At 39.7% G+C, this 12,149-nt stretch overlaps 1 protein-coding gene across 1 annotated transcript; it reads right to left on the minus strand.

Annotated features, from left to right (window-relative positions):
• Positions 1–960: 960 nt before the first annotated feature.
• On the minus strand, positions 961–11,243 carry sephs3 (selenophosphate synthetase 3). Its single transcript, XM_049582433.1, has 8 exons — positions 10,852–11,243; positions 9,991–10,094; positions 6,538–6,645; positions 6,157–6,311; positions 3,727–3,817; positions 3,504–3,603; positions 3,028–3,240; positions 961–2,071 (listed from the first exon to the last, which is right to left on the minus strand). The coding sequence occupies exons 1-8, from the start codon at positions 11,126–11,128 to the stop codon at positions 1,821–1,823; spliced, it is 1,299 nt and encodes a 432-aa protein (XP_049438390.1). The 5' UTR covers positions 11,129–11,243; the 3' UTR covers positions 961–1,820.
• Between the last annotated feature and the right edge of the window lie 906 nt (positions 11,244–12,149).

Consider the following 12,149-nt stretch of genomic DNA (forward strand, 5'->3'; position numbering starts at 1 on the left):
TGTCTTAACATATCAGACACATAATTCAATGCTTTTAAGACCTTTTCAGGACAATTTTTAACCGAATTTCAGACTGATTTTTGGACAAATCACCTTTTTCTTATTCAAGCATTGCAGCTAAGTATTAAGGTAAGTAGAATATAGTCCAGAGCAGAGCTCAGGTAGGTTTTATATGGGAATAGAATTATTAGAATGAGTTAGGTTAATCTACATTACCAACAGGTAAGGCAAGCGACAGTAAAAACACAGTGTTAGGATCAGTGGTAGGTTGGAAGAGTTGTTACATTAGAAACCTCACAAATTTTAACTGAAGACAATTTAATGTATTTTAAGGCCTAATACTTGTAAATATGTACAAAAAGACACAACTGTCCAAATTGCTGATCCTGGAACCAGGGATGGGGGAACTGTCCAGGGCTCTCAGTGTTATCAGTACACAAGAGCAGGATGACAGCTGCTGACAGTGAAGGGGTGCAGTGTTTAGAACTGACAGGATTTACGTTTTCAGACACTTTTTTTTGTTAATTACACGAGAAAGTAACTTTTTTTTTTCCACCTAGGGAAATTACTATCAAGCTGCAAACTGTTCTATTTAGAATTTATTTTAACTTCATGTAGGAAGATAAAAGTATTTTACTTTAGACCCCATTTCATGGCAAACATATTGACATGTCATATCAGGAAAAGCACAGGTCTAATCAATAGCATTAATGATTGCACTGTTCAGTTAAGGTATTCCAGCTCCCAAGATCACGCATGCTTCCTCACACTTGCATAGACGCATTAATGCTTTTCATTATGTGTGCTTCTCCTGCTGTGGAAGCTTACAGTGAAAAGGTTTTGCCTCAGTGACAATGGTCGGACAAAATGTAGGGCATTTTTTAATCAAACTTTTTAGCCAGGCTCCGACATACAACTGATTTCTGTCTCTACTCACATAACACCCAAACAGTACTGGAGTCTGAGTTGATGATGGTTTTATTGATTGTGAAAAGCAGGAAATCTCCAAACACAGACAGCTTCAGACCTCCAGCAGTCTAAGTCCAACCCCAATCCAAAGGCAAACATCCACTCCACCTGACCCCGCTGGCTGGGGTTTAAAGGCAGAGCTTCATAAAAAGGAAGGGTGGGAGGGACTTGGTGCTGGACGGCCAAACAGCTGACACAGACAGACATTCTGAACGCCACCCAGCTGGTCCAAAGGAAGCTGCTCAAGCCTTCCTCTGGGCCGTGTGGGCAGATCCAGGTGCCAGGACCGATAAACCATTTCTTTTACACACGATACATTCACCAACATTAACGTCATTCACTTCCAAAAGAAGAGTCAACAAAAAACCCTGTTCCACTTCCCCACAGCAAAGCACCCCAGTCAAATGATAAAATACTCAAACACACACACACACACACGCGCACACATTCACACTCAAATTGATTATTATCTGGCAAGAGTGATTTGGAATGTTTTCTCTTTAAATGGAAACTCATTTCTGCATTCAGATAAATTACGTGAATCAGTTTATATGAATTAGGAAAGGGCAAAAAGAAAGACAGATCTGAATAAAAAGGGGTGGATAGTATAACATACTACCCTGAATTTACATTTCATTCCAAAATGGTGACAATAGGCTTCATTTCAGCAGCTCTTTCCAAAGATGGATAAATAATAATACATGCTGTCCATTTCCTCTCCCACTGTTAAAGATGACAGTGATTTTGGTCTGTGTGCTCTCAGCATTCTGACTGAAAAGGGGGATGAGATGGACAGCAACATCAACACCCACACAAACACACACTCACGCACACGCAAACCGTGGCAGTGTCTATGACAAATTGGGGCTAGGAGCCGGGCTGGTGGAGTTGTTGTCCTGATTTGCTGCCTGGCTTCCTCGTGGTGGAACCTCGATAATGCGGGGCTTGTCAATAATGCGAGCTCGGCGGTCGCCTTTCTCAACAATTCCAATTATCCACGCTCCGCCTGCCGCACCCTGACCTCCGGCTCCGGAGCTCTGGCTCTTCATCTCCGAGCAAAACTTGGCAGCCTGCTCTCTGGGGAGACAAACCAGCAGCCCACCTGGAGGGAAGAGAAGAAAGATAGATTTTAGGTCAACACTTGGTGTTAATGAAATATACTTTCAAACAATTAATGCAATGCAATTAAAATGGATAATTCAGCTTCCAGTGAAAACCTGCTGAACTTCTGAATCAGAAAAAGGTCAGCACACATTAACTTACAAGAGAGAAATATGAACACACAATAGCATGCTGTGGGTGAGCCCAGAGATTCCGAATAGAATCGGAGAAGCACTGATTTGTAACGTCAAACTGCTTTATTCGGTGTTTTTAGTGATTCTAATTGCCTGGTCAGTTTGTTTTGGAGAAGAGACCTCTGTGGATACTTCAGCTCCCTATAAAAATGTACTGATTTAAAAAAAAAAAAAAAACAAAAAAAAAAACAGTAAAGGAATTCTAGAAGTTTTTAGCTGGTTGCAATCTGTAATTCACTGCTAGATGCCACTAAATTCCCCTAAATCTTACACACTTGATTTTAATAAGATGTAAACGGGTGAGTTATAAAAAAAAACAAAACAATTCACCCCCTGTAAAGTTGTCATAAATGTTGGAATTAGCTATAGAACCAAGAACAGTTTTTTGTGCCAAGCCGTTAACATGTTTATTGCTGTTAAGTTGGGCGTTTTACCATGGGAATTTCTGCGGGGACTGACTCTGTTTTGGAGCCAGCCTCATGTGGCCATAAAAGGAACTGCAATTTTTGGCACTTCCACGCTGGCATTCTCTCTCAGCCTCAGAGGTTGCCACTGTCTGCTCCATACACCATGAAAAACTCTGCTTGTATAATGTATTTATTTTATTAGGAATGATGAATTTTGTATTTTATAAAACTGAAAACAGGCAAGAGTCTGGAGACACAAATATATTTATACCCTCATTTTCTTTATTCCATAATTATTCAGACCTGGAACTTACTAAAATCAAGACATTTATTGTGTGTAAAAATGAGTTTCATACCAGAAGTCTCTGCTGACATGCCCTGAACCAGATTAAACACGTTTCCACAGGCTTTGCTGATGGCAGCCATCTTGGCTATAATTGGTAGGTTGTGGATGACGAAGGCCACTTCGTTTCGTTGCTGTGCTGCCAGGTTGTTGGCGTGCCCCAACAACCCAAAACCTGTCACATCTGTTGCAGCATGAGCCTGGAACTTGTGCATTAGGCCTGCCGCTGGAGACATAAATTCATGAAATCACGTTACATCACTATTACAAAAAGTCACAGAGAGATTTCAACTTCAGCAGGACCAAAATCATCTATAAAGTAAGCCAATGCATGTTGAGGTTATCACCCACCCCACTCATGACTAAATTAAAGCCCATAATGCTGGAAATAAACTCAAATCAATGGTGTGGAACCACATAGAGCCAGACATTACAGAATCTCTCAGCTGTAACTGAGAAGGTAAATATGTTTCCACAGGCGTAGTGTACCTGTACGGTTTAGCGTTGCCATGGAGAACATGGCTTCCTGATAGGCCTCTTTAACTTCCTCTCTGGTAACGACTAGCTTGATCTTGTTCCACCTTTCAGGCTGGTGAGGTATGAAAACAGATACAGGAAGGCGCACATATGAGGAGGGTGAGAGCACACAAAAATGTCAATATAATAACAACACACTAAATAATGTTTATGTGAGTGGAGTGGAGCAGCTGACCTGATCGAGCCATTGGTGAGCATTCACAGCGACCTGTGTCCCCAAAGGTTTAGTCAGAACCAAGACATCTCCTGGAACAGCACCATCTGGCCTGGAAAAACAAAGCACACGCATATCACTGCTGTCCATTATGGATTTATGGATTATTTTATATCTACAACATATTGGAAAATTGTGATTATAATTTCCAAGAAACTGCTTTTTTTTTTTGAACATTTATTAGAACAAGTTCCTTGACAGAGTCTCACACATTATGACAAGTATCAATACTCATATTGGTATCAAACTGACAAAATACAAAATACAAGGACAATCAAATAGCAAAGAGGTGAAAGAATAGTCTTTGTAGGTCTAATTAGTACATCTAATCCAGTTGAACAGAGACAGTATTCTCACCTTTCCAAATACATTATAACAGGTGACCATTTTTCAAGATACAAGTCCGTCTGGAGTCGAAGGTTTGCCGTTATGTGTTCCATGCAATTTACATCCTTAAGCCTTTGAGACCACTGGTCCAGTGTGGGTGGATGGGGCTTAAGCCAATTTACTGTGATCATTTTATGTGCAATCAATAAAAGAACCCTGAGCATAAACACACTATTTTTCCCTAAATCCGTTAACGATACAGTACCCAAAATTAGTTGCTGTGGTTCAATTGGTCTATTTAAATTCAAAATCTCACATATTTGTCGCTTCACATTCTCCCAGAATTTTTGCAATTTAGGGCAATCCCAGAAGATGTGGAAACTGCTTTTTTTTAATCTGACCAACAGTCCAAACAAATTTTGTGTACCATCACATATAATAGAAAAGCAGTATATTTGAGAAGCTTAGGTAATCGATAATCTATTTATCGTCAAATCAAGTTATTGAGCAATCGTTTCAGCTCTAGTGTATTTTATTGTTAACATGGTTAGCTGGACAAATGAAGACAGTATCATAACATAAATTTCAAGTGCAGTTACAGTCCAGTTTGAAAGAAGAAAAAAAGTAACAAGCTAAGATGTCATCACCATTAAACTTCACATATTGGTATCAGAGAATCAAACACTGTCTTGACCATTTCACACCAACATTAACCATCATAAAGGAAGAAATCCTTCATAGCAGACTCAGTAGTCCAAATCCAAATGTAACACGAATTTTAAACACATTTTCAGAAAAAAAGCTAAAAGGAAATGTGACTTTATGTGCTCTTCCATCCACTGTTTTGCAGTAATTGGGAGCTGGTTCATCAAGATAAGCAGTAGGTTACACTAAGTCCTCACTCGGGTCACACTGCACAGAAAGAGGGCACAATGAGATGATGTAATCCAAAGAGCGAGACTGAAAACTCAAGAGGAAAAGCAATGGATCTATTGTTAAGAAGAGCACACGTAACAAAGCTGAGCAACTAATATTACAGCTCTGTGCTCATGTATACGTGTTAGAAGCCCCAGAGACGACAAAGAAAGGTAACAGCGGCCTGTGCAATGACAGTATGTCACAACTGTAAGTCACGACCGAAATCATTATTTATTTGCTGAATCTGTTTCCCCTTCACTTAGTTGCATTTACCTTTCACTGAGACACCAACTTTTACACTTCTCCCCCAAGCATAAAAACTTTAAAAAAAAAAAAAAAAAAAAAAAAAAAATCATATTTCAGATTTTGTTTTACTTTTTGACACAAATTAAAAATGCACGTAAAAAGAGGTGGATGGACACCCACCTATTGTTACCGGTTTATCCACTGGGACTATCCACAATAACTCTTCAGGACAGACATTCAGACATGTCACAACAGAAAAGCACATAAGGAACTAATAACACCTAAGTCATTCAAAGACATGGAATTCACTTGTTATAGATGTTATTATACACCTATGCAGTTTTTGGTATAAGATGTAGACGGAGGGTTGACGGACAGAGGCTGGTGTATGCTGTACAAAAAGCACCTTGAGGCAAATTTGTGATTTGTGATATTAGGCTATATTTAAAAGACTGACTCAACTTGACTAGATGTCAAAATGTTTGCTGTAAACAAAGGTCTATCAATCAGAGGGACATGGAGCCACAAGACATGTTTGTTTTTGTGCTTTGTGAGACTGTGACAGCTGTCATCAACACAATCTAATATTAACAAACCAGCTCACTACAGGCTATAGTTATTTCTATACACCCCCTGCTGGCTAAATTAACAAGGTCAAGTACATTATATTAGGGGCTAATGAAATGCATTCTGGGAAATTTAGGAAATATCAAACTGAAAATGAATTACATGAGGAGAGGTGGGTACACAAAAATGGTGATTTTAAATATCTCGTCACGGAATAACATGAGCAATCAAAGATTTAGATTGTGTCAGAGTAACTAGGGTGGTAAGTCATCTACAAAGAATAAGTGCAGTTGCCAAAGAGGCAGAGACACAGCAACAGTTTCACTGACTCACATGATGAACTCATTAGGCTGACAGACAACGGATGCTACTCCTCCTACGATGATCCAGGGGTTGATCACCGTCTGGCCACCTGTCACAGAAGTCCCTCCCTCCTCTGCTGCATCACGAAACCCCTGAATTATCAGTGGCATCACCCGCTCACGGTCCTGTGTCACACATGTACATACAGACAATAACGAATCATGAAAGGGGACTTTAGGAAACCTTCAAGAAATCAACAAAAACGTTTTTAAAATCCATGCTGTTTCAAATAGATACTGCACTCATTGTATCGTGCACAATTAAGATTAGCAGAGGATACACAAATGTGACAAAATAAACAAAAGCAAAGTCAAGACCTTCGCGTCCACCCATGAACACATATAATGTTACCTTATCATTCATCTTCTGGCTGACACTCAGCAGCATCAGCATGTTGTCACACTCTGTGATGCCCATGGCGTAGAGATCACTGAGGACATTAGCACACGCTATCCTGCCCTGAAAGACAGACAGACAGAAAGACAGACAGACAGCAAAACCTTGTCAAAAATGGCATGAATAACTTAAGGCTCTGTCACCATGTCTAAAAAATAGTACCGTAGAGTACCAAATTTTACACCACATGCTGAATAACATTCAGTATCTTAAGAATGATTTGTACTGCCCTGAAACTACAATTTTTGTAATTTTTTTTCAATTGATTTCACAAAGAATAACAACAACAAAAACCATGTAAATAAGGTGTATGTCTCATGTCTGTTTGTCATAAATTTGTTCAATTATCTCATTCAGTCTGGAAAATGAAAACAGAAAAATGATCGGATTTAGTTTTTTGTAGGCTATTAAAAAGGGAAAATGATGGTCAGTTTGCAGTTTTGTTCTTATTAAACATGAGAAAAAGTCTAATTTCTGGTTTGTGGATTTCTTGAATTGACGCGCTTGTGTCATACAGCGACATCTAGTGGCCATAAGTTGAAGCGGTTTACTTGCTAGACTACCTGTAAGATCATTAGAATGATATTGCATAATTTAAAGTGAGAGAGTTTAGTAGTGAACAACTCTCAATATTTTCCAAAACGCAGCCTATCAAGAGTCGACAAATCTGGAACACACAGTCGGCTGCCTCAGCCCCAGCACTGGTCATCCTAATCAGTGATTGATGGGGTCAAACAGGAAGCATCATGATTACATAAAGCTCCACACTGTAAGGTAATTTAGATTACACAATTTAATGGTTGCATCTGCATAGAGGTTGATTCTCTAGAAACCAGCCCATGTTGTGAAAGTTGACAAAATAGTCTTAGGCCTATGGGGCGCATTCGGAAATACTTACTCCGAGGGCCGGGGAGCACTCTGGCACAAACTGGACCGCTTGTAAATTCAGAGCAGCAGAGTGCACTCTCTCTGGGTAGATGGAGCCGCAGAGCGCCAAGCTGAGTGAATGTTTGATGAACTTAACCGTTAATTCACATAGAAATAGAATGCTCTGTTTCTTCAGACAAAAGCGCTCTAATTTTAGTGTTGAGGGACAGATTTGATTTGCGAACCCACACTAAATGTCATTACAAGGCTTCGACGGTTTCACAGTATTACAATATATCAGGGTATTTAGAGATCCTGATGGTATTTTTCAATACCGTCAAAAATAAAGACGCTCCTCTTTTTTTATAACGGATACAGAGATGCTGAGGTGATGTAGTGCACAGCATACGCCTCCAGAGGTCAATGGTGCAATCGTGGAACCCACTGGTTTTTGGTATGATGACCTCTGGGGACAAGGACCGATATTTTGGGCTGATCCATCGTAGCCAGTGGATATCTGGGCTAAGACTTCATCTTCCTTGCGCCCCTCATTACAGCTAATCTGTGATTAGATATCTGCATGGGATTGCAGATCCATTTAAAATAATACAGAGCTAACTCATCACCGGACACAGCCGATGGGTTCCAAGATTGCATTTCAGCCAATGCACACTGCCTCTCCACACCAACTGTTTACATGCAGTTCAAATGTGATTGGTCAATACTACTTGGACTAAAAAAAGACTAAAAATGACATCAGTGTAATTCCAATACCAAAATCTTCTCCGGTCTCCAGAATCTGTTTGTAGAGATTACTACTGGTCAAACAGACAGCTGAGCTGAGAAAGATGACGACTGCAAGTAGCTGGGATGACGTTACAGGATCAGTTATTAAAAAAAAAAAACAAAAAAAAAAACAGCAGTAAAGCCAGCATGTTTTTACATCTAAGGCTTTAATTCAACCAAACCAGGGCTAATGAATGTTTGGAAAAAGTAAAAGAATAACTAAAATGGTTCTGGTGAGTTTCATTTTGTTTTTGTCAAGTTTGAATGGAGTGTGTTTTACAACTAGTTAACAAGGGAATCAAGCTAAGTCTTACTTCAGTAAAAGAGAGAAACTTGAATTCAAAAGGTGTAAGGTTGTATTTTTCCTATTAATAAGGGAAAAAAACATTTTCTTTCTTGTCTTGTAAGCTTTAAAAAAGTAAGAGAGTCAGTGGAACGTAGTCAACCTGCTGCCCCGGGGGGGTGGAGGTGTTTGCTTAGTTAGTTAGTTTTTTACACAAATACCATCATATACTGTATGTTAATTTTTATTTTTTTTTCTAGGGATGGCACAGGCATGACCCACCCTTCCCTTCCTCTGATTGGCTAGTACTCATTGCCTTCATTGGTTGGGTTGGTTAGGTGTAGGCAAGAGAAGTGAGATTGTTTAGGGTTAGGGTAAGAATATCAGGGAAGCCAATCAGAGGCAGAGTAAGGCAGAGTAGGGCAGGTCATGAGTTTTGGCCATACCAAAGTGAAATGTCAGTGAGCTACAAAGGTATGAAAAAACAGATACCCCCACACCTAATCACTGCGTCTCATATATAGGCTACATATAAGACTCTCACCCGTCTCCAAGTTATGTGTAATGTGTACCTTTCTCTAAACAGCAAAGTTAATACTTCCTGAGGTTATCTCAGTCGTTAATTCACTACCAGTACAGTGATTTGCCTACTGTGGCCTGTAAGTCAGGATATTTCTGGTCTAATAATGCCTGTATGTTCATGACATAGGCTACATCACTGATGAACTGAACAGTAAAGGTAAGTGTTAATGGTTAGTTACTAACAGTACTTAGCAGAAATAAATTTGTTCTGCACGCTCCTACAGAGTCAACAATTTAATTTTGGCCCAATGTATCGTGTTTTTATTTTCTATACTGAATGAAATAATTACAAGGATACAAGGACCCTCAAACTGATTATCCTTAGTTATCAGTTGGACATAGCAATATACACAGCTCAACTTGCAAGAATGTTGCCTCTATATACCTTATACTGAGAAATCAGAGTTTAAAAATGAGAACTGTAGTAGAAAGGTATGTGTCAACTTTTCCACAGTTGGTAGATGAATAACAGAGTTTATGAAAGGCGTGTTACATCTGTCAGCACCTGCTGATAGTACAACTTCAGGATCCTAACAGTAAATGCATCACAAAATACACATTGCTTAGGGTATAGTAAACTCACAGTATACAGTGAGTGCACGATTTACCCACAATTTATGAGCATGGTGCACAGGGAAAAAGGCAATAAAAACAAATGATTGATTAACTGATTAGTCAATTAACAGAAAATTAATGATATATTTTTTAATTCGTGAAACAAGAAAATAACTGGCAGATTTATCAATCCAAACACTTGATGTCAGCAGATGAGTTATGTCACCACAAATATTAGTGTGTTTGGACAGCCTTACTTCCTGGATGGTTTCCCAGCAACAGCAGGTTGCCCATGTATGCGCGGTTCCCAGGGGGAAACACCTGCTACTACTCACCATCATGTAAGGATCCTCCACCAGAGGGTAGAAGAAGTCTGTGGTCTGGACCAGTGAGAGCCCTCCATGCCTCAGGGGAATCACACAGCAGTCCATCCCTACACCTGCAAATGGGGAAGGAGAGACACTTGTGCAGTGTTTTGCAATGGTATGCAATAGCAATATTTATGAACCTGTTGCAAGTGTTGAGAGTGACAGTATTACTTTAATAGTTTGTATGTGTACTTGTGGCGGTGTTGTTTAGTGAAAGTAGCATTTTTATAGGACTTTTACAGGAAATTACAATGCAATGTATGAACAGCACTCAACATTGTGGAGCATTGTGTGTAACTAGCGTGACACACAATGCTTTCCACATACTGTAGGTTACACAGCCTCTAAATCCCGTAAACTGAGTACAGCACTTCCACTCACCATTGCGAAATGTATTTACAAGAAGAAATGTTTGACCAACAGCATGAACTTTGCACTGAACGCATCAAAATATTTCTGCTGAATCATACCTCTGGTAATTTGACAACTCACGGAACTTATGTCCTCATCTTGAACACTATGGTAGCTAGCTAGGTTACTATGACGTTACGTCATGTAGTAACGATGTAACGCTAGCTTAGTGAAAACTTACGACTTCAAGTACGTTAATTTTAACAAGTTCGATAGCTGAGGACTAACGTCATTAGAAACACGTTGTTTTTATTCTCCCATAGCTGTCCATCTGTCAAATGAGCTGCCATACGAGTTAACACAAGCTAGCACTGTTAGCATCAGTTAAGCTAGATAACTGACGTTAACGACAAGGCTATCTGACAGGATGCATGGGACATGAAGGCTAGCTTTGCTCATTCCCTACTCGTTTCTTACCGAGTCGGGGGGCAGACAACTGTTGGCCGAACTCCGATGCTTGGTCTCCGGCCTTCCCTGTCCCGTCGGCCCGGTCCGCCTCCAGTCCCGCCAGGAGTTTGAGCAGAGCCTCCTGCGGGACCTTGCAGCCTCATCCTTTCAGGTCCGAAAAGGCTGTGAGACGGAACCCGCGCTCCAGGCCGTGCTCTTCGGGTTTAAAAGGCTTGTAGCCGGGGGGAAAACACCCCTCGGCTCCCACAGCCTCCACAGAAGGAGGCGGGGAAGTTGAGCCTGACATGCCTGCCTGAAGACCACTTAAAGCAACCAACGCTAGTCGTGTTCACCGGTATATAAAGACGCAGAGATGAATGGAGCGTGTGTCCGGCGAGCGCTGCTTGAAACAAGAGCCTGGAGTCAAGTAAAATCAAACTAGTGCGACTTCCTGTCAGAACTTTTCGCCGTAAAAATTCATAGTGTATGTGTCTATTCAATATTCACGTATCCTAAACGTCAGGCTTATGCCAGATGACTTTGACATTGAACTTGAACAACTACATTTTTAGAAAAGGGCAATTCAAACCCATAGCGAAGGCAGAGTCGTCAGAAATCTAAGGGCAGACGTCTTATTTTGAAGGCGTAATTTATAACTTCCGGTTCCTGTCTGTGTCTTACTTGAGGATTGTGAAACGTTACCATCTGCTCTCACTGTCAGGTATAGATATTTATATATTTCGGTGGACCCATTTATCTGTTCTGGGATTACTTGATAACACTGAACTATAACATATTGTAAAATATGGCTGTTGGGACGTTTTTAAAAAATAAAATTAACGGGAAACAACTGATTTTCATTAGGGGTGGGAATCACCGATATATTGTAATTTACTACCTGTTTTCAACTGCAAATTATGTCTCTAAATGTGCCTTTTTCAACATATTTTTTCTAGTAAGATAAAGTTTTAAGTCAGTTCATCTCACTTTAATCATTTTTATTGCAGTAAATTGTATCTAGTGGACTTAATTAGTAATTATTTCTATTATTCTGGCAGGCTACCATAGCAATTACAATTAACATTACTATTTGTAATGTTAATAGTATATAAATATAAATACATATATATATATATATATATATATATATATATATATAAACCCTGATACTTGGCGTCAGTGTATTGATACAATATCGCCACTCAAAAATATTGCGATACTATGCCGTTTAATTTTCACCACATCATTGTTGGTAGAGGTGACTTGTTCAGCAATTCTGGTGTGAGTAGCTAGTGCTAATAAAGAATTGTGGAAGAATAAAATCACAG

Source organism: Epinephelus fuscoguttatus, linkage group LG7, assembly GCF_011397635.1.
Source record: "Epinephelus fuscoguttatus linkage group LG7, E.fuscoguttatus.final_Chr_v1".
Taxonomy (NCBI): domain Eukaryota; kingdom Metazoa; phylum Chordata; class Actinopteri; order Perciformes; family Serranidae; genus Epinephelus; species Epinephelus fuscoguttatus.